Source organism: Centroberyx affinis, unplaced genomic scaffold (genome assembly GCF_046629955.1).
Source record: "Centroberyx affinis isolate AG114_WGS23_722 - 3 ecotype Tasmania unplaced genomic scaffold, CSIRO-AGI_Caff_v1 ptg000391l_1, whole genome shotgun sequence".
NCBI classification, from domain to species: domain Eukaryota; kingdom Metazoa; phylum Chordata; class Actinopteri; order Beryciformes; family Berycidae; genus Centroberyx; species Centroberyx affinis.
The window spans coordinates 252,067-272,735 of NW_027279059.1; the positions used below are offsets into that span (position 1 = coordinate 252,067).

The 20,669-nt window shown below is 43.2% G+C and overlaps 1 protein-coding gene across 1 annotated transcript in view; it reads right to left on the reverse strand.

Annotated features, from left to right (window-relative positions):
- peli1b (pellino E3 ubiquitin protein ligase 1b) overlaps positions 1–20,669 on the reverse strand; it is a 51,549-nt gene that overhangs the window by 19,179 nt on the left and 11,701 nt on the right. The window contains 1 exon segment of the mRNA XM_071516034.1: positions 2,884–3,195. Coding sequence (XP_071372135.1) covers positions 2,884–2,966 — 83 coding nt within the window. The 5' untranslated portion in view covers positions 2,967–3,195.

Sequence of the window (20,669 nt, forward strand, 5' to 3'; positions counted from 1 at the left end):
TTTGGACACGGTTTGTTTTGGGGCGCTCCAAGTTGAACACGTCTCAACTTTAGCCACGCCACACATTACGTCAATGTCAGACAGAGAATCAGAGCAATAACTTTCTCTTCCATATCCCCTTTGTTACTTAGGTTTTCTAATGCTAATTTCATAGTCACATAGCAACGAGGACGGTGTATCTCCTGCTCTCCCTGTTATTAGCGACGCTCACAGCTGCGTTTAGAGTTTCAGCAGGAGGAAAAAAAGCCTCCTGTGTAATCAGAGCCTTATGTGACCTAATATCACCAAACAAAATCAAAGGCTAATGATAGTGGATAGGTTGTCCTGTATCTCTCAATGGGTAAGGCATGGCACTAATACTGCCAGGGGTTAGGGGTTCAATTCCCACTGGGGCCACACATGCTCAAAAAGTACACACTCCCACTAGTGTCCAGTAGGGCTCGGCGGTAATTCAATATTATCGTTTATCGTCTTTCAGAGGAATCATATCGAGATGATGTGGTGATTTTGGGATATCGTGACACACAATTCTGCCGTCTAAATTGATGATAACAAGCAAATTTTACTCTTTTACTGACAAAATGAAGTATGAAATAGGGCTGAACGATTTTGAAAAAATATCTAATTGCGATTATTTTGACTGATATTGCAATTGAGATATGATTTGCAATATTAGAGGGAATGATAATTTTTACATCATTATTCTCACTTTCATTGAAAAAACGTATTAAAATGATTATGGTGTGATTTTTGCTGGGATCTGTACCAAACAAAGATGTTTTCTTAAGTCTGTAGAATATGATGTGTAGGCCAGGACATCTCTGCAGCACAGTATTTAATTTAAAATGTTATTTTGACACACATTTCGCCTTTAACAAATATTGCGCCTCCTGCGATTTGAAAATTGCAGTAGGCCATATTGCAATTTCGATAAAATTTCGATTCATTGTTCAGCGCTAGTATGAAAGATTTTTTTAAGGAATATTATTTGAATATTTCTATTTTGTTTGACATCACACCTAACATTACCATTCAGTTCAACTGGATTAAACAAGATTTTGCATACGTGAGCCATATCGTGATATATATATTGATACCGAAAAAAATCTTTGTGATTATCGTGATATTGATTTCAACCATATCGCCCAGCCCTAGTGTCCACCAAATGGCAGATGTTCTTTAATGTTAAAAACATAATGTTGATGTGTTGAAGGTTTAAATTTGCCTACAGTAGAGTGTGTGGCTACTTCCGTCTTTCAGCAAAAACTTAAAGTCCTTTTGGACTTTAGAAAGGGGTGGCCTGACCTCGAACCAAAACATGTGAGTGGAAAACGTAGAGCAAAGCGGAAAAGCGGGGTTCTCCCTTGTAAAGGCATAGAACGGCCGTTTACTGCTCACTGAGTTTTTCCACTAGGGAAAATTTCCACGGTCATCTCCCAGACAATACCGCTCCAGCACAACCCATAACAACAAACTGTGAGTCAGCTGGGAAACCAACTGTGTGTCTGTGTGAGACGTGCAGAATGTGTGTGTGTGTGTGTGTGTGTTTCTGTGTGGTATGTGTAAGAAAAAGTAGGTGTGCATGTCCCGAGTGTCTATGAACATGTGTTTATATGGTGTAAGTGTGAGTGTGTGAGTGCATGTGCAGGCCGACATCTGCATTCCTCCGTGGAGTGGGCTGGGACGGGGAGTGGGGTGGAATAGCCCTTCGGGGAATAAACAGGAGACAGAGAGAGATATAAAGGAAGTCCTTCACTGTCAGTTGTTATTGGAGAGTGAGTGTGTGCATATGTGTGTGTGTGTGTGTGTGTGTGTGTGTGTGCGTTTGTATGTCTTGTATGCTGAGGATGAAGGGTGGGGTGAAGGGTTTTTCCTACAGCTGAGAGCGCGGAGTGCAGTCAAAACAAATCTCTCTCTCTCTCTCTCTCTCTCTCTCACTGGGGGAAGGGAAAGCCAAGGTGTGGAAGATGAGGAAAACTTTTGTCGTTAGCTGTGCTTCCAGTCGCCAAATTTGTCTCATGTCTATGACACCGTTATATCATTTTCATATCATGATATATCAAGCAATCTGATTGATCAAACCCATCCTCCAACCACGATAATTATCACAACTCACAGCTAGCCGTGCTTTACTCGTTGCTATGCCAAACAAGTTAGTCAGTGATCTTTCTTGCTTCCTCCCATTTCTTATTAACGTGTGTATGTGTCCAAATTTTCAGATGTATTTCAGCCATTCTTTATTGTGCTCATGGGTACAAAATATTATATTTTGGCCACGTTGCCAACCCCTGGAAGTCATTTGGACTCCCCAGTGAGCACAGGCTTGCTGGCCAATTCTTATTCTTTGCACACCATCCCCCAGTGTGTGTGTGGGTGTGTGTGTGTGTGTGTGTGTGTGTGTGACCGTCTGCGATTGGACTAAAATATCACTTGATTGTTTGTGTTGCCTTCTGCAAAAGCTTCCCCATTTCCTTGTCTGGGTCATTGCGCTCTTTTACATCTCTTTGCAACATCTTGTGGTCAACTTTTCAAAATGAATCATTTGGAGGCTTGGCTTGTTAAGAGGATAATATCTGCACCCATTATTGATCGATCAAAATGACTTCCAAATCCTCATATTTCCTCAGCTGACTCGATCGCTCTATCACCAAAGCGATAGTTGTTGTTGTTCTCTGAGTTTTTATCTTTATGCACCCCTACTGCTGTGGAGTGTAAGTAAAACAACAAAAAGCTGCAGTGAGTATACACAGATTTGTGTGCAGCGGCATGTTCGACTGCATTTCTGTTTCGGGCAAATTCCACTTAATTGCTAGTATGCCGCCACCTTAACTGAAAATGGGGAAATCTTTATAAATCCTGACTGGACTCTCAGGAGCTGCTTACCCCAGCACAATGAGCTCTCCGTACTTCACTGGCACTTTGGTGGAGGCGGTGGTGGAGATGTTCTCCTGCTCCGGGGAGAACATTGGGCACGGCTGGTTGAGGTTTTGGAGGAGGAGGGTGAGATTCGACAGGGCGACGAGGGGGGGGGGGGTCAGGAAGGGGGAGAGGAAGGGGGGAAGGGAGGGGGGAGGTGCTGGTCAAACAGAGCACAGGGGAGAGGAGGAGGAGGAGGAAGGGGAAGGGTCAGCTGAGCCTCAGCTCCGCCCTCTCATGCTTCATGTGTCCGTCGTTCGCAGCGCCGTTTGTCCTGCCCTGCAGAGAGAGAGGAAGACAGGATTAAGATTCATTTGTTGTTTACACAAGGTAAACTGGAATTTACAGGTTTGCTTCCAGGGCTCTGTTCGAAACAGAAATAGTGCACTATATAGTGTATCCGCCATTTTCTACTAGTGTCCGAATTCTCAACGGTTAATTTGATTCACTAAATAGTCCACTATAAGATACCCACAATGCACTACAAATTGTAGTGAACAGACAGTGTACCCTACAATTTCTCCTGTATACCACAATGCAATGTGATCGTGTCTTACCGAAGAAGAAGAAACAGCTAGCTAACATGTTAGCTAATAGAAACTGGTCTATTTACCGGTTGACAGCGTTAGCAAATCAACAAAAGACGTATTAGACGCCTCATTCGAGTTGCCTCCGTTTTGAACCAAGAGCAGCAACACTGCAGGAATCATCATTACAGGTCAGCTGACTACTTTATCCACCAATACAGGACAGGAGGTGATATGAAAGCTTCTGCTAGTCATTAGCTCACAAGCTTGTTCACCAAACCAAAACAGCTTGCTGTCATTAGCAGACGGCACCAAAGTTGACAAAACCACACTTGCACATGATTAGAATTTCAACAATTTATTTGTAATTTAATGTTGAAAACTTGTCAAAATCAATACGACCTGAGTCCATTTCAACCTGCTGTCATGATGCTTGGTTTATTTACGTGATGCTGGGCGCGTCCCGGTGCGTCACACGAATATCCAGCGCATTTTTTTGACGCAATTATATTTACTGTAGTGTCCGAAATTTCGTTTGGTCGTTGCCCATATAGTTCACTATATGATAAACACTACATGGGGAATAGTGAGTGAGGGAATGAGTGAACCATTCCGAACGCAGCCCAGGTTTTAATTTCTTGACGGAATTTGCTGATTCTGGTCTGTGTCAATATAAACGCCCACAGACAGTCCAACCATTATCACAGCTCTTAGTCACAGGCAGTTTCAAACAAGGTCATCAGCGCCCAGTGGAAAAAATGGCAGAAAAACAAATTAACCACAATGGGGTTTTTCTAAAGCCCTATAGTCAATTCTTCCCTGCCTTACATTGCAAGCAAGACACTCTTATCCAGAGTGACTTTAAATGAGTGAACCTCCAGTCAGGGTTTTGCTCATCGGCACTTCAACAGGACACACTGAATACGTTTACACCCACACTAATAATTCAATCACACGATTAAGGCAATGTACTTGACTAATGAAACTGTCATGTGAACGCCTTTATCTGATTATCTTAAATGGAGTTAAGGTCATAATCAGAGTAAGCATAACCCAGTTAACACACCTAGTTTTCTGCTCAATCTTTCAATTTATCAGAGCATGTGATTTGATTTCTTTCAGCTTTTTAAAACTAAATGTCGGTCATCAGATGCAGCGACCCAGATGTTGTATTTACAAAGCACACAGCATGGTGCAGTGCAGTGGAGTGGAGTGACGAACGGTAGACCAATTATTAGGGCTGGGCGATTTGGTTGAAATCAATATCACAATCTTAGAGATTGTTTTTGATATCAATATGGCTCACGTTTGCAAAATTCCATATCAATCAAATTAATGCTCATCCCACTGAACCGCATGGTAATGTTAAAGTAAAAGAAAATGTCGAACAAAACTTTAAACCTTAAAATGTCCTTCTTAAATACAATTTGCTTGTTATCAATTTAGATAGCAGAATTGTGTGTAACAACATCCCAAAATCACCATATTATCACGATTTGATTCCACTGAAAGACAATAAACGATAATATAGAATTATCGCCCAGCCCTACCGATCTTCAAATGATTCCATATAGGGCTGAACAATTACAGACTTAAGAAAACATCTTTGTTTGGTACAGATCCCCGCAAAAATCACACCATAATCATTTTAATACATTTTTCAATGAAAATGAGAAAAATTATGTAAAAATTATCATTCCCTCTAATATGGCAAATCACATCGCAATTGCAATATCAGTCAAAATAATCGCAATTAGATATTTTTTCAAAATCGTTCAGCCCTAATTCCATGTAAACCGGATTATTCAGAGAAATCATGTCACTCACTGACTCAATATACTCAATACTCACTGACTGTTGCGGGGATCAGACCTGTGACCTTCGGGTTGTGCGACGGTTTCCCAAACCACTACAGCACTCTGTCTCCTTTGGTGCGACTACTGTCCCATTTGAGAGAAGCTGAAGTAGTTTTTTATGGTTTCATGTGGGCTACACAGGTACAAATGGAAAAACACGACCGCACACCCACACACATTTCAAGCTCCCAAAGCTTTATTACAACGTTTTCGAACAGCGTGGCCTTCATTATAATGCGACGGCCATGACTAAGTCAGGTCGGCTGTGCGTGTGACCTATTCTTCTTGCAGGTTGAGGTGGGTGTCAGTAAATGCTGACTTCAAGTACAAGTGACTCAAATACACACACACACACACACACACACACACACACACACACACAGCTCACGAAAGTACACAGGAAGTCAGAGAGAAAGAGAGCATGTGAGAAAAGGAGGCATGAGAAACAGGAGAGGATGGACTTCCTGTCCCGGCGAGCTGAGGAGCATCCCGTGCAGCCGCGACATCACGAGTTCGAGTTTGACTTTTCACAACCTCTCTCATATGTCACCCCCTCTCCCACACACTGCACACTATACAAAAAAAAGCAGAACAGAAATATGCCATAGATACAAATCTTTAAAAAAAAAAAAAAAAAGAGAGAGAGAGGGTTTAAAAGAAACGCGAACATCATCTCTTCACACTTCAAGGCAGTCCTTCCTTCTCAAACGAAGCAGAGTGTTCCTCCTACAATTCCCAGAGTGCCTCTTTGCCGAGAGAACGAAGAGCCACACATGAATAAAGCATGGGAAGTAGAGTGTTTTGATGTCGGGTGTGTGTGTGTGTGGGTGTGTGGGTGTGGAGGGTGGGATGGGTGGGGGCTTTGTTCCCCATCACTCTCACTGAGCATAGATCAGTGGAACGGCAGGATAGGCTGATACACTCCCACCGGACTGAGTGGGAGAAGTTCAGACGGAGGGCTTCCAAGTAAATATCACAGTCAGACCGGAGCGCTGTTCAGAACGGGGGCCTGAGGCGGCGTTCACATGAGCATTTGTGATACGTCAAAAAAAAAAAACAGACTAGCAGACTAGGCAGCGCGAGAAAATATCGCAGCCCAGTCCGTCCAAGAAGTTGAAAGTAGTTGACCTTTTGACAGATAAAAATCACCCGCTGACAATCAAAGAAACTTGTACACACTGCTTCAAAAGGTTTTGAGAAATGCCTACAACAAAGCAACCTAGGTGGTTTCAATGCACACTTGTCTGAATTGATGCCAAATGTCCCGTGTGAAAGTAACATTTGTTGAGATGCGAAGATTGGCCCAAACAGATGCTAAAATGAACGTTTTTTTTTTTCCGACTGTGATCTTTTATCACCATTGTCTGAATGGATTTCAAATGCATTGCAATAAGCCCAATTGTTGTTAAGATTACTTTGTGTAATGCAAATTTGGCTTACGTCAAACACACCTAAATTATATTTAACACATTCCATTTAACAGCAACAAAAACATTCTGGGCAAGTTCTTCATGTCTTTTTTTTATGTCTTTTATGTTGCAATTTCGAACGGGGTTCAATCAAAGATTAATTTGTGTTCAGCTTGGACACGTCAGCAAGCTTGGACACTTGCTAGTTAGGGTTTTGCACGTAGGCAGGCATAAACAATCAGACACGGATCAAGACGGATAGCGTGCACAGGCTTTACAAATGAACACCTCGGCTTTCAGTTAAGCAATATTAGACGAGAGGGTGTGCTTTACCGTCATTATTACTTCAGTGATGCTTACGGACCGCATCACTGTCGTGCCAATAATGACGGTAAAGCACACCCTGGAGTGTAATATTGCGTTTACCATCAAAATAAAAGATACAATCAAAATGTATTCATACTGTGGGGCAATTCACTCTCAAAATAAAACACGTTTTGCTAGTGTTATCTCCGTTTCCCTGGAAATACACGGGGTCTGACTAATAACTGGAAAACAATCAGTCATGTCAGTAGACTCCTATGTAATGAAACCTAGTTTACTACTCCAGCAAGTAGGCCGACCGTTAGTAACGACCTGCAACAGAGACGATTTCTAGTCTCTGTTGAGTCAGCCAGCCAACTTGAGCTAATGCTTTCTAGAGATCGTGGGATTTCCCAAATTAAATGCCACACATATAAACACAAAACTGCCTCACTAGCTCAATCTTGTTGTAACTAAGATATCTGCTGAAAAAAAATAATTTTTCCATGGACAGATTTAGCTACTAGGTCCGCGAACTTCACATGTATTTTTAAGATAGTAGCGCCGTGTCACCGACTCACCGGCACAGCTGATGGAGGACGCCAGAGCGTCTGGTAACATCAAGGCTGAACAGTTATATTTAAATATACTGTATGATAATATATGGCGGAGTAATATTTAGTGATGAGCACGGCTAGGTGTGCTGTCATGCTGATTTGATCACGTTCTAAATGTCTAGTTGACCAATCAGATTGCTTGGTCAGAACTACCTGTTGTATAATGGCAGTTTTCTCAAGATTACACACATACTGTACATATAGAAGGCTGAACAGATATAAAAGGGTGGTATTTATAGTCTACTGTCAATACTCTGTTCTGTTCCCTTTGAAGTAGGGCTGGGCGATATGGTTGAAATCAATATCATGATAATCAAAGGATTTTTCTCAATATCAATATATATCACGATATGGTTCACATATGCAAAATCACATTAAATAATCAAATGAATGTTCATCTCATTGAACCGAATGGTGACGTTAGGTGTCGTGTCAAACAAAACTGAAATTTTCAAATAATATTCCTACTATACCTTATTTTATCAGTTTTTAAGTAAAATTTGCTTGTCATCATCAATTTAGACAGCAGAAATGTGTGTCACGGGTCATATCATCACGATATGATTTCACTGAAAGACGATAAATGATGATATTGAATTATCGCCCAGCCCTACTTTGAAGTGTATGAGAGGTGCTGTTGCCCTTGTACCATGTGTGTCAGTATATACTGCGAAACTCAATATGTTGTCAATATTTCTCCATATAAATGTTTCCAAGACAAATTCCTGTTATTGTACTTGGCGATTAAACTGACTCTGATTCTATTAATAGTCAGTGTGTTGACAGGAAACAGGAGCCTTCGCTTTTCACCGGTGTCCCCGCCCCCCAAAACATACGGTGCCAATCACTCTGACCAATCTGTCAATCACACCTCCATTGCATCTTTGCACTCGGTGTGCACACAGACACTGAGGCACAGCCACACACACACACACACACACGCACTATCAACCACTTTACATACACACACACTTTCAACCACTTTACATACACACACACACACTCTACCACTTTCTACTCAGAAACAGGAAGTTTGTCTGGCAGAAAGAAAACATAATGCCCTTTTATACAGAGTGTAGCGGCATTTTCCTGGAAAGGCTTCACAGAAAAACACTTCTGTACCTCAATGTGTGAAAGAGAGATAGACAGAGACTCATATCAGGGGATGAAAAAAACACATTTGTCTACCAGCCACAGCAGCTGATGCAACTCAAACCAGCCACTTTCACCATTTTACCAGCCAACTAGATTTTTTTTTAGAACAGAACAGGACCTCCGTCACAGTCAGGTTACCTGGCAAGATGGCTGGTGAAGTACAGAATTTCACCAGCCTCAGCCAAAATTTAGAAGTGTTTGGCTGGTGATCAGAAATGTAATCAACAAAACAACTGAATTGTTTTAAGCATAATCTCATATATCCCAAAACGGTAAACAGTCTTGCAGAAACTGTTTTGGTCTGACGGTTATTGAGAATTAATGAGTTTGAATTTGTCCCTCAACTGATTTCATTGTGTAGTGTTAAATACAGCTTGGCAAAACGAAAACATGGCGTAGCCTAAAGACTCCTAGGGGGATACTGGTAGGAAAATAAAGGAATAGGACATTTCAGGAATTCAAAGACAAAGCCTGGGGCAAAAAATCATTATTAGAGAATCAGTTAGCCTGAATGCCATGACAAAATAAAGCTTGGATGTCTTATGTCTTATCACCTTTAACTTCCACTACATTACTGAGCAATGATGTCAAGCGGAGAGTTGCGGGTTCATACATGGGTGGCCTGGTGGTTAGAGACAATGCCCCGCAACTGAAAGGTTAGCCTACATGTTCAAACCCCAAACAGGTGATTTGTGTAAAAAAAACAAAACAAAACTGAGATTTTCAACCATAAGCTCTTCATCAGGGCAAGGAGAAGAAATCACACACACTGGGAGAAATCACACAGTGAGACCTTGAGCGACGTATCTGTTTCACCTGCCGATGACTTCTTCCCGGTGTGTTAACTCACTCAGTGGATCTATATTCAGTTTTTCACACCGGCACTTCAGTAAAGCTCCATGAACTATAAACAGCTTCTAACAGACCTCATCACACACACACACAGCGAGAGGGAGGGAGAGAGAGAAGAGGGTGGAGGTGAAACGAGGAATAATAAGTGAGAGAGGGAACAGATCTTTTTATTAGTCCCAAGGGAATTTGTCTTGAAGGCCGCGCAAGAAAAAAACAAACCAGACAGAGCAAACACAGTGTTTAGTCAACGCAGAAATCACACCGAGGTTCATCCATTCGTAACGTATTTAAGTTATACAAGCAGTTTGTTTACTTCCTCCAGTAACCCCGTATTGACGTTTCTAAACAGATTTCAGCAGTCAAACGCTAAGCGGCAGGAGCAAGGTCGTGAATCTTTTTGGTTTTATTGACGGAAGACGGTAAACATGGCCTTGGGGAAGGATTATTCTGCATGGAGGCAAAAAAAATAAAGCAAAAACGGAAGACGTGGAAGAGCGAGCAGGGAGAATGGGGAGGTAGGTGGAGATGGGTGTGTTCAAACTGCAAAACTGGATGCAAGCCTGAGCCACACCTGGTCCCCTGACAAGAGGTTAATCGCAGGTTCTCACACACACACACGCACACACACACACAGAGCATCGGAGGTGCATATTAAAACAGAGTATGTTGTGTGCATGTAAAACACCCCGTTTGCACACAGTTGCATCGGGGGAACATTTGGCTGACTTGCCAGCGATTGATTTTTCCCTATGGATCCAGAGTCTGAAGACCAAATGAAAAATAGGTGCAAACTGCTGTGGGTCATGCTATTGAACACGTGTCCAGAGTGCTGAATTACCCTTCCCGTCTCTACTCTACTCTACTCTGTTCCCCAAGTTCCCTCTCACACAGGCTTCGATCACCAACACCCTTCCCTCTTTCTTTCTCCTGTGAAGTTCAGGGCCATTAATTCACTAAACCCCAACATATGGCAAAGTGCCATGCATATAATATCATTTGTCATTAAAACTTCGAAACCCGCTTATATCGACTAGATTTCTGCACAGGGATAAGTGGACCGATTATGGATGCCTGCCAGGATATTAGCTTATTTGGTTCATGTAAAAAACGCACAAAAAAAAAAAGAGTTCTTCAAAGCTTCTATGGTTAGGAGGTGGTTCTATAACTTAATGACTAAAAACGTTCTGATTTGTTAGAATAAAAATGGCACATCCGAATAAAGGGCCCGGTATTCTTAAGACGTTCTTTTAATACTGCCGATTTGGAACATTTGATGTGTTCTTCAAAGTTTCTACAAAGAACCTATAGAGGTTTTCATAGAGAACCTTTCTTAAAAGGTTCTTTACCACACCAACAAGGGTTCTGCTATGGTACAAGCCTGAAGAACCATTTTATGCTGGTACTATATAGAACTCTTTTTGGTTAAGAGTGCATGTCACCAAACTATCTTGCTACGCACAGAGCTTAAAGGGAATGTTGATTCTGAAAATGTTCCTGATGTGTTAATGTGACTTCCAAGTAGATTTCTGGCAATTTTTGCTCTCGATTATCATGATAATGAAGGTGAAATTGAAATGAGACAAAAACTAGAAGCTCCAATTTATACTCCCTTAGGCTAGGGTATGGCAAGTGCCAAACCTTGCCATATCCAAAAGAGCCATGGTGTAGCTCAAGCAAGGGTGGAGGTTTAAATTTCTACTAGGACCACCCATGCTATAAAAATGTAAGCACTCGCAGTACTGTAAGGCACTTTGGATGAAGGTGTCAACCAAATTGAGTACACTTACACACACACACACACAGTCAATTCTCTTCGACTGCCCCCCCACCCCTCTCTCAATCCATTTTCCCCCCTGACAGGTGTGGCCAGTCAGTCGAGTAACCTTCTGCCCTGATGAGTTGCCTGTTTTCCTTTCTTCCTTCCCTGCCTCACTCATTTCCTGCTTTTCACCCCCTCCATACCATTCCTCCCTCCTCATTCCTACCTGTTGTCATGGGAGACCAGCTGTTTGTCTAAGTGTGTATATGTGTGTATGTATGTGTTTGAAAGAGAGAGAGATAGGTTCATCATGGGGACCAAAGTGCAAAAAAACATTTCACTACACCCAGGGCATGCTTCCCTCACACACTGTGTCCATGTGTATTTTGTGCATTTGTGTAAGTCTACTGCATGTGTATTACATATGGGTGTGTGTGTATATTGTTTGACTGTGTATTGTGTGTGTGTGTGTGTGTGTGTGTGTGAGTGTGAGTGTGAGATGAGAGAGAGAGAGAGAGAGAGAGAGAGAGAGAGAGAGAGAGAGAGAGAGTGTGTGTGTGTGTGTGTATGTCTGATCCTGACTAAGCTCTCAGCCTCGGCAACTCTGCATGACACAGAGCTCGGTGTGGCCGCTTGCCAACTGCTGCTTAGCTACCGAGACACACAGTCCTACAACAATAGATCCGGAGCTGGGTGCGAGCGGCCGGGGCGAGCCGGGGTCGCGGCTTGTGACGGAGTAGCTTGCTGACAGCAGGAGTAGCAGCCTCACACTGACCAGAACGCTCGTAAAACTCTGCTGCCAGGCGGCACGGACGACACCTGCCATCTCCACCGGTTGCCAACAGAACGCGACAGATGACACAAACAAAAGTACAGGCAGACACACAGAGAGAGAAACACAAACACACACACACACACTCTCTTCATATGAACATTGAAGAAAACAGCTTAGGGGAACAGCTGCAGTTCTCCTTTTGAGTGCATTGCCGGCGGAGCTTCAGTGTGCTACCAGTGAAATTGTCCTAGTTTAGCACTTTCCAAAGAGCAACACATAGCCATGCCCTCGGAAATGGAGCCTGCGTCAATCCACCGTGTCGTTTCCCTGAGTAATAATAGAGTTCTCAGCAGGGTTTGAGTCCTGGACAATGGGGTCATGTTGGGTTAGAAGGTGGGACCTGCTGGAAAAGGCTGGCGTCAGGTGAGTCAAAGGGTGACACACTTTCAGATTCACAAGGCATGGCTCTGTGGAAAACCATGATTTAACCTGAGGCGGCGTTTCTCGGCTGGTGGGTCAGGACCCAAAAGTGGGTCATGAGATACTCTGACAGGGCCATGGACAAAGAGGAACCCAGAGAGGGGAATATTGTGTTACCCAATCAAGTCCACTTCATGACCGAGGCAAAATTCAGGTCCTGATACATAAGCAGCCAAGAACCACTGGCCTAAGGCCTTAAGCTAATGGTACAAGTGACAACACCGAAGAACACCTGACACCTGCAAAAATAAGACAGTATACAGTTGGCAATAATTTACTGCACAATTTAGTCATTGAAGGATGTTTAGCCCCCCCCCCCGACTTCAAGCTTCGACCAAGTGGTTCCAATGAGATTAAAAACCTTCATTTCCAAGAGAGACGTGGCCAAGGACAAAGTGCAAAGGATGATGTGTTATTGGGCTAGAACCCAGTTTGAGACTGGAAATCACTAGCAGCGAACCGAAGACGATCTCAAGACAAGTTTAGCGATGTAGTGCTTTTGGCAAACAGGATTGCCACAAAGTGCTTTACAGGAAACGCTCACAAAAACAGATCAAAAAGGAAAACACGGGATCGACAAAAGTAGAATCACAAACTTCAGCAAATGGGGCCAGACCTTGAGAGAGCAGAAAAAAACACACATCAGACACCAGGTCAGGCAAGGAGAGGAGAGGCTGATTAGGCTGAAAAGAAAACCAGGGCCTCACTTTGAGCGGCGACTTTTTTCCTCTGTGTTGGCTCGCTGCCCAGTGCTAGGACAGCATCTACTGGGCAGTGCTAGTGATACTCCCCCCGGTAAAGTGGGTCATCAGATCAATAAATAATAACAGGTACAGGAGTGAGTGAGTTGTGACCGAGAGGGGATGGAGAATCTCTGGTTTGCTAGACACACAGGACAGATATATGGATTGAAAGAGCATCCATCGTTTTGTGAAATGTCAATACAAACTGGACGTCTTCTTTAGGGCTAAGCAATTAATGGTATATCATAATTATAGTTTTTTGTTAATATTAATACTGAAAAATATTTCTTGCTTTTGTTAAAAACAATCAAGATGTTGTCATGCCAAAAGTGCAGTAAAATGTTGTTGCACAAATCATCAAGAGCATAATCAAAAGCCCATGGTCAACAATTTGATTATCATGATGAAAATATCTAGCAAAATAATCAGAATTATCATTTAATCTTTAACATTTGAATAGCAGGTTTGTAGCAGATCACCGGTTGAAAACTAATCCATTTGGTTTGGTTTCTTGCACTTCCGGTCCTTCACAAAACAAGGAAACATGGGAAATTAAGAGATGGGGTTTTTTTTGTAATTTGATCATTGGAATATTAGAATCCCACACATTTCTGCAAAATGATCCATTATCTCCAAAATGTGTTTAAAAACATTCAAGTGAAGAGCTACTGATCTACTGCCTGCTAGTAGAAGACTTTTTGTACAGTCGTGTTTGCAAAGATGCAGACAACTAAAAGCCAACAAAATGTAGGCCAAAGTTAATGACCTCAGTTGTGTTAGTGTGTGCATCTGTATGTGTGAAAATGAAGAAGTGAGGGGAGGAGGAAAAATAAGCTTATCTTATTACTTGTGGCTGCTGTGATCTTTGTCACAACCCTTGTCGAGAAGGTCATCAGATACCTAATCAGCCCGTATAGCTGGCTCTCGCCGCATCCTCAAACGCTCTGAGGGTTTCAGGCCTTTCACACCCTTCATGTTCCCTGCGAGCGGGCCGATAGCGAGAGGCTTCGACCCCCCAGCTGTTCCATGCTGAGCAGCAGAAATCACACATGTTTTTCAAAAGCTCACAGCAGCCCTTTTCCAAAAACAGCAAGTCTCTCGCCGCCTTGCCTCCTCCTCAACGCTCGGTCTTTTCATCTCTGCGTCCCTTGCGACAAACGGCTTGTTCCGTTTATTGCGAATAGATGGGCGATGGGGGTGGAGGGCGGGGCTCACACATTTTGGCTAAACAGTTGGTTTTATGTGTACACAATGGAACACATGCCATCAGATTTATGTTGTACTGTTTTCTTTAATGTGAAAACAATATTCTTCCATCTTCATGCCTGAGGCTCACTTGAAAGGGAGGCGCTCATTTCTAAGCAACTATCCCACTCAGTTAAAAAGCGGGCCGATTAGTTGTAGGCCTTAAGCCAAACCTGCTACCAAAGAGACAGATAAATATTTTCTCTAATAACACTGGGTTATGGCTGCTATCAAGGAAATAATGGCAAGATTAGGTCTTGAAATATACTATTGACATTCCTTGACAACCTAAACAGAACTGAGAAAGGCTATGGAAAATGCACACCTATATTTTGAGGTGCTTGCCTACTGCATGATACATAAGGAGGTCTTCTGACTGAAACGTCAGCAACAATAAAGGTTTATTCTGTGTGTTACTATGCTTTAACTTTAATAGATTCAACATAACCTCACAAAAAGGCTTGGTCTAACTCTGGTTGGCCCGACGGAGAAGTCTCACAGAACAGATTAATGGTCAAACTGGCACAGGACGTTGCCAGCTGTGAGAGACACTGGCGTTGAGCAGCCAGGACCAGCAAATCGGCAACAGGATGGGGTAGTTAGTGGGGAGACCATCATTCAACTGGAAGGCCCGGGTTCAAGGCCCCTTAACAGCAAGCATCCGCCCTGCTGAAGTGTCCTGGAGACTCTGAATCCGTAACCATGGGTGCTATTCTGGAGCCAACCCTGCACTCTGACCTTCTGTGGAGGGCCGTAAAGTGATTAAAGAATTTATACTTTCGGGATCAACAGCAAGAGCATCAAGAGCATGTACTATTACAAGTCTGCAGAACAAACGCACGAACAAACGCACACACACACACACACACGTCCTGTGTGCTCTACCCAAGCACCTAATAAAAATCCACTTACAATAAAAAAAATTGGAACGCTAGTGCAGCACGACCTAAGAGACTCTTTCCTATTTATTTAGGAGACGAGGAAGGCCTGACTACAGGAAACATGATATTACTGTATGTTAGCCGTGACAAGAGGGAGTGGGTATTAATTTCCAGTACAACTTACAAAAATGCTTGGAAGGGGAAAAAAAAGCCTTTGATGCTCACTTGAAGAGATGGCACGCGACATGTTTCTGTGTTACCTTTCCTTTTTGGTAACGCCAGTGTCAAACCTGCTCCCGCCCACCCTTCCTTCCTTCCTCTGACATCCAAGCCAGGTTTCTATGTTTCTAGGCGCTCGTCCAGGTATAATAGCATAAAGGACAGTTACATCAGTTCCTGTGTATCGGTAAAGTGGCACACTGACGAACCCAACCCAAGGGATTACTCTGTATAAATAACGCCATATCAAAATGTACAGGGAGCGCCTGCATTCAAAGGTAAATCACAACAGCAAGACGCCACCTTTGGCAAAGAGACTCGGAGAGAGCCTGCAGACATGACTTCAGCAGTGAGAGACTGTGCGTATTAGACAACTGTGTCGCTGCTGGCTGCATAGGCAACAAAGGGATTTCAGTGTTTCACAATGAAGATGGTTTACTCACAAGGCGGCAGTCCCAGACGAGACGCCCATGTCTCATCGCTGGTACAGTTGAGAATTGTCTTGCTGTATATATATAGCTGCCAGTAATTAAGTCAAAACATGATCTTGGCTGCTGGATATACACCCTCAGCTCCACCATCGGCCTACACCCTCTCACTCATTACCACACTCACTCCCCCAAGGATTTCATTTCCTGCATTGTTTTAATATATTTTTATCTCCCTTGTCATTTCGTTGATCTTAGTGTTGTTCTATCATTTTCTGCCATCATGTCTCGGTTGTCTTTTAGATTCTGCTACCAATACAGTTTTTTGTTGTAGTTGTTTTCTTTGTTTCTCTCTTTCATTTGCTTTGAGGGGAGATGGTTCTGTGAGCCCCTTGAGTTGTTTTTTATTTTTTATTTTGCCTGTATCACCGCATTTATCACTGTTTTTATCCCTTTTGTTTGCTATGTTTTATCACCACAAATAAACTACACTAATCAGTCAACTCATTACAAGTCAAGTTACCCTACAGTCTTCCTCCAGAATGATTTATAGACAACTTGATAGTTGTATAAAGTGCTTAATGGAATGCTCTCTATGCTTGCAAGGTAATGCATCAAGACAGGGTGCAGTTTTATTAGTATTTTTTTGTTTGATTTTATATTATTAGTATGTGCTCCTAAAAATAAATGAGAAAATTGAAAAAGGAGCACACATGCTACTTGGCGTTTAAATCAGGGATGATGAGCATCATGTCATACATTTCACTTCTGAAATCTGCTAAATGTTTCTACTCAGGAGGATGTGTCACCTTAGAGCACTCCAGGAAACTGTTGCTAAAAAGGTATTTGGTCGGGTAGATGGTAAATAGGTGAAATGTCAGGTTTGGAGTAAACAGGAGACTGTAGACCATGCTCAGCTGACCTACCCCATGCTTCTAAGTATCAGGCTGACCTCACCTCATCAAACAAAAGATGCCTTTGTCAAATTCCCACCCCGAGAGGCACTCCAAAGCACTTGGCCTGTGTCCTGTTTGGAAAGGAGGTTAAGTCTTTTTGTTCAGTGGATGAGGAAAGGCCTCATATCCATGTGCTCAAGCTCGTGTCCTGAAGACACATGCCTTCAAGGAAAGTGTCGAGGTTAATTATTGCTGCGGTCAAATCCCCAGTGGAACAACAGTGAAAAAGCCTCTTGGGATGTATAACTGCAAACTTATGGTGTCACGCTTTTTTCCTCCCAAGAGACTAGAGGAACGTGTTGCAGTGCATAGGAAACTGCTGTCAGAAGTTCACAGCCAACAAACTTGACTTTTAAAGACCTCTAATCTGTGAGTGGTGAGGGCATTGCCTTCTTTGAGCCAAAGGCTGTTTTAACATCATAAAAAAGAGAGACTCCCATTCACGAGTAACTGTTTCAACTACCACAAATCAACCTCAGTCAGAGACCCCACCCTAAATTGGAGGGGTGGAGCTACACATCTACAATTAGAGAGGCAAATTAAGCCTCGGAAAAGTCCATTCATTCTAATTTAAGAGGTGTTTGCCTTTCAGTTAGGCAAAGCAGTCTTTTAACGGTAGAAAAAGAGTGAAAAGGGCATTCTGCTTGATGAAGGAATGGTTCAGCAAGCCAACCTCCATCTCTAGATAGCAACAGCGCTCGTCTCTGAGTGGCCCTTTATGGGGGAGGAGGCAGAGCCACGTCAATGGCCCAAATCAGAAAGCCCTACTTCCTGTGACAAACACCAGCTGCTTGGTGGGAGAGCCAACCAGCGAGCAAGTATTCAGCCAGCCAGGCAGCCAGCCTAGGCTTCACGGAGACGGACCACAGGTTCCTCCGCTCCAAATGATAGCTCTCGACCAAATTATGATTTCTCATTGAGAAAAGAGGCTGCGGCAAGTGTCCCAGCCAGTCAGTCAGAGCCCAGTGTGCCAAGCCATTACTCTCAACATCCGATGAGTGGGCGGGACTAATTGCTATCTCTTAACCTCCGGTGAGAGCTGACATGCTGTTTGCCTAAGCGAGAGCTTTACATAAATTGTTAGCTCTTCAAAAAAATAAAGAGCATTGGGTTAAATCGTTTAATATGAATGTGTTCTGCTAATTTTCAAGCTGCCTAGATTCAAACTGAGCCAGGCAAATCGTGGCAGCAGGTGGACCGGTGGTTAGAGAGCCTGTCCCGCAACTAAACGGTCACGGGTTCAACCTCTGGAGCAGCCTGTCAAAGTCTCCTTGAGCAAGACGCTGAACAACTTCTGCCTCATTCATTGCAAGTCACTCCAGATAAATGCCTTGAAGATAAAATGCGAGCTGTGACCTCTGACGCAGATGGCATGGTAAAAACCACAGAATAAAAAAAGCCTCATGGATCTGGACACCAGTCATCTGTTTATGGGCCTGACAGAGGGAAAGAGAGTGAGATGAAAGGCTTCATACAGTTTCTTGGAATGCCTTTCATGGTTTTTCCAAATGGTGTCTAAATTGGAGCATTATGCAGCACATCATGCTGGGGGTTTTATAGTCGTAGGAAAAGGGAAGACTGCTGGGTCTGACCATAAACCCCATCCTCATAAGTGCCGCTTGTTTAAAAACAACAAATTCATCTTAACAGCACACAATAACAAGTCAAAGCATGTGTTAGACTACAAATTATGGCTAACACATGCTTTATGTGGGAGGCTGATGCGTGTGTGCATCCTCATGTGTGTAGTGCATGTGTGTGTGTTTGTGGTATTTATTCATTTAGTGGATTTGCATTCATGTGTGTGCGTGTGCGTCTGTGTGGGCACACGCTCGTTTACCGACGCCCTAGGTCCGGTCTCCAGTGTGTTGGGTTGCATGGAGGGATCAGAGGGGAGGGATTGGTTTGCACATTGTGAAGATTAGAAGCCCGATGACTCGGAAATTGATCTTGGGGGGGGGGGGGGGGGGGGGGGGGGGGGGCTGACAAACTCGACGCCCATTTCTCTCTTCCCTTCTACCTTCCCTCCTCTCTACTCCTTGGTCAAGCTTGTCTAATCGATGAACATGGATAGTCGGCATTGCAGAACATGAAAAGAAAAGAGGAAGGAGGTGAGGAATTCTATCCCAGTCATCTGGGACATGGGAGGAAAATGATTTTCCAGTTAGGGTGTGTGTGTGTGTGTGTGTGTGTGTGTGTGTGTGTGTGTGTGTGTGTGTGTGTGTGTCCATGTGCATGAATGTACAATCATGTGTATGTCATCTTTGCAAAATGTATGCAGAAGTCCTAGAGAAGGGTTCTGCTTAGCTTTGGGCCCCGATCCAAAGAAAACTGTCTTGATGATTAATGTGCTGATCAGGACTCACAGATCAGTACTTCAATTCTCAAATGCTCTGAATGATTACATCCATACAAAATTTGTAAATCTGTAAACTGCCGACAATCATAAATCCTTCATTATGTGAAAGGCCATCCTCATGTGGTCGGACACAACAAGATTTGTGGTTGGACACAAGAACTCCCATCTCTCCACTGCTGCCCACAGAGGCTGAATCAGTAGAAAAAGTAGGCCAAGTCAAAACGAATATCTACAGCTGCACCACAGTGTCAAAAGGGGCTGATTAAGGACTGTCATGTATCTTACTCATCAGGACAGGGAACTCACTATGTCATCCATCTCCAGAGCAGCCAATAGATTTTCCCAATAGAGAGAAGTTCCAGAAGACGGCTGGTTACCTGCCAAAGTGGCTGGATGAGAGCACACATTTTCAGACAAAATCTGCCAGCATTTGGCAGATGGCTGGTGTTAATTTTCCAACCTGCTTCTCACTCCATTTCTATGGTTGAGATCATACTGTGAACTGAAGTTATATTTCAAAAACAGGGTTCCTACACAATTTCCATTTCAAAATTACAGACGTTAATTTCTTGACTGAATTTGAAAATATCGATGGAACCGTAAACTGGACCATAATCGCTCTCTGTAGCTGAAGACTATTCTTCACAGCAACAATGTGAAACGTCAAAACTTCTCAAAACATGGAAATTATCAGATTCATTTCCATCCACACTTTTCCAGAGCACACCAAGACTCGGAACTGCTGTGCGCGGCATGTCTTTTCAAAACAAACCCACAATGCAGACTGGAATACACGGACCCTTTCCAGAGAAACTATAAAACCCACGGAGGACCTTATGACAGGGAAATTCACAGCTGATGCAGCGTTAGAGGAAATTAATGCAGCGTGAATAACAGCTCATGAAGCTCAGCTGAGTGTACACAGCCAGATAAGACGGCATTATCAATACGAACCAGAGCGTGAATTCCCGGAATATGTTTTGGAACGAGAGATCGGACAACAAGGAAGAGACGAGCAGTACGTGCTTGTGTGTGAGTATGTGTGTGATTCAAATACAGCCTCATTTTGATGGAATAACACATACTGGACCCACTGGGAACAAGGAAACATTTCTCAGTCTCGCCACGGACAAGCCTGTAGCCTCCTCGGAGAGACAGACAAGACACACACACACACACACATAAAAAC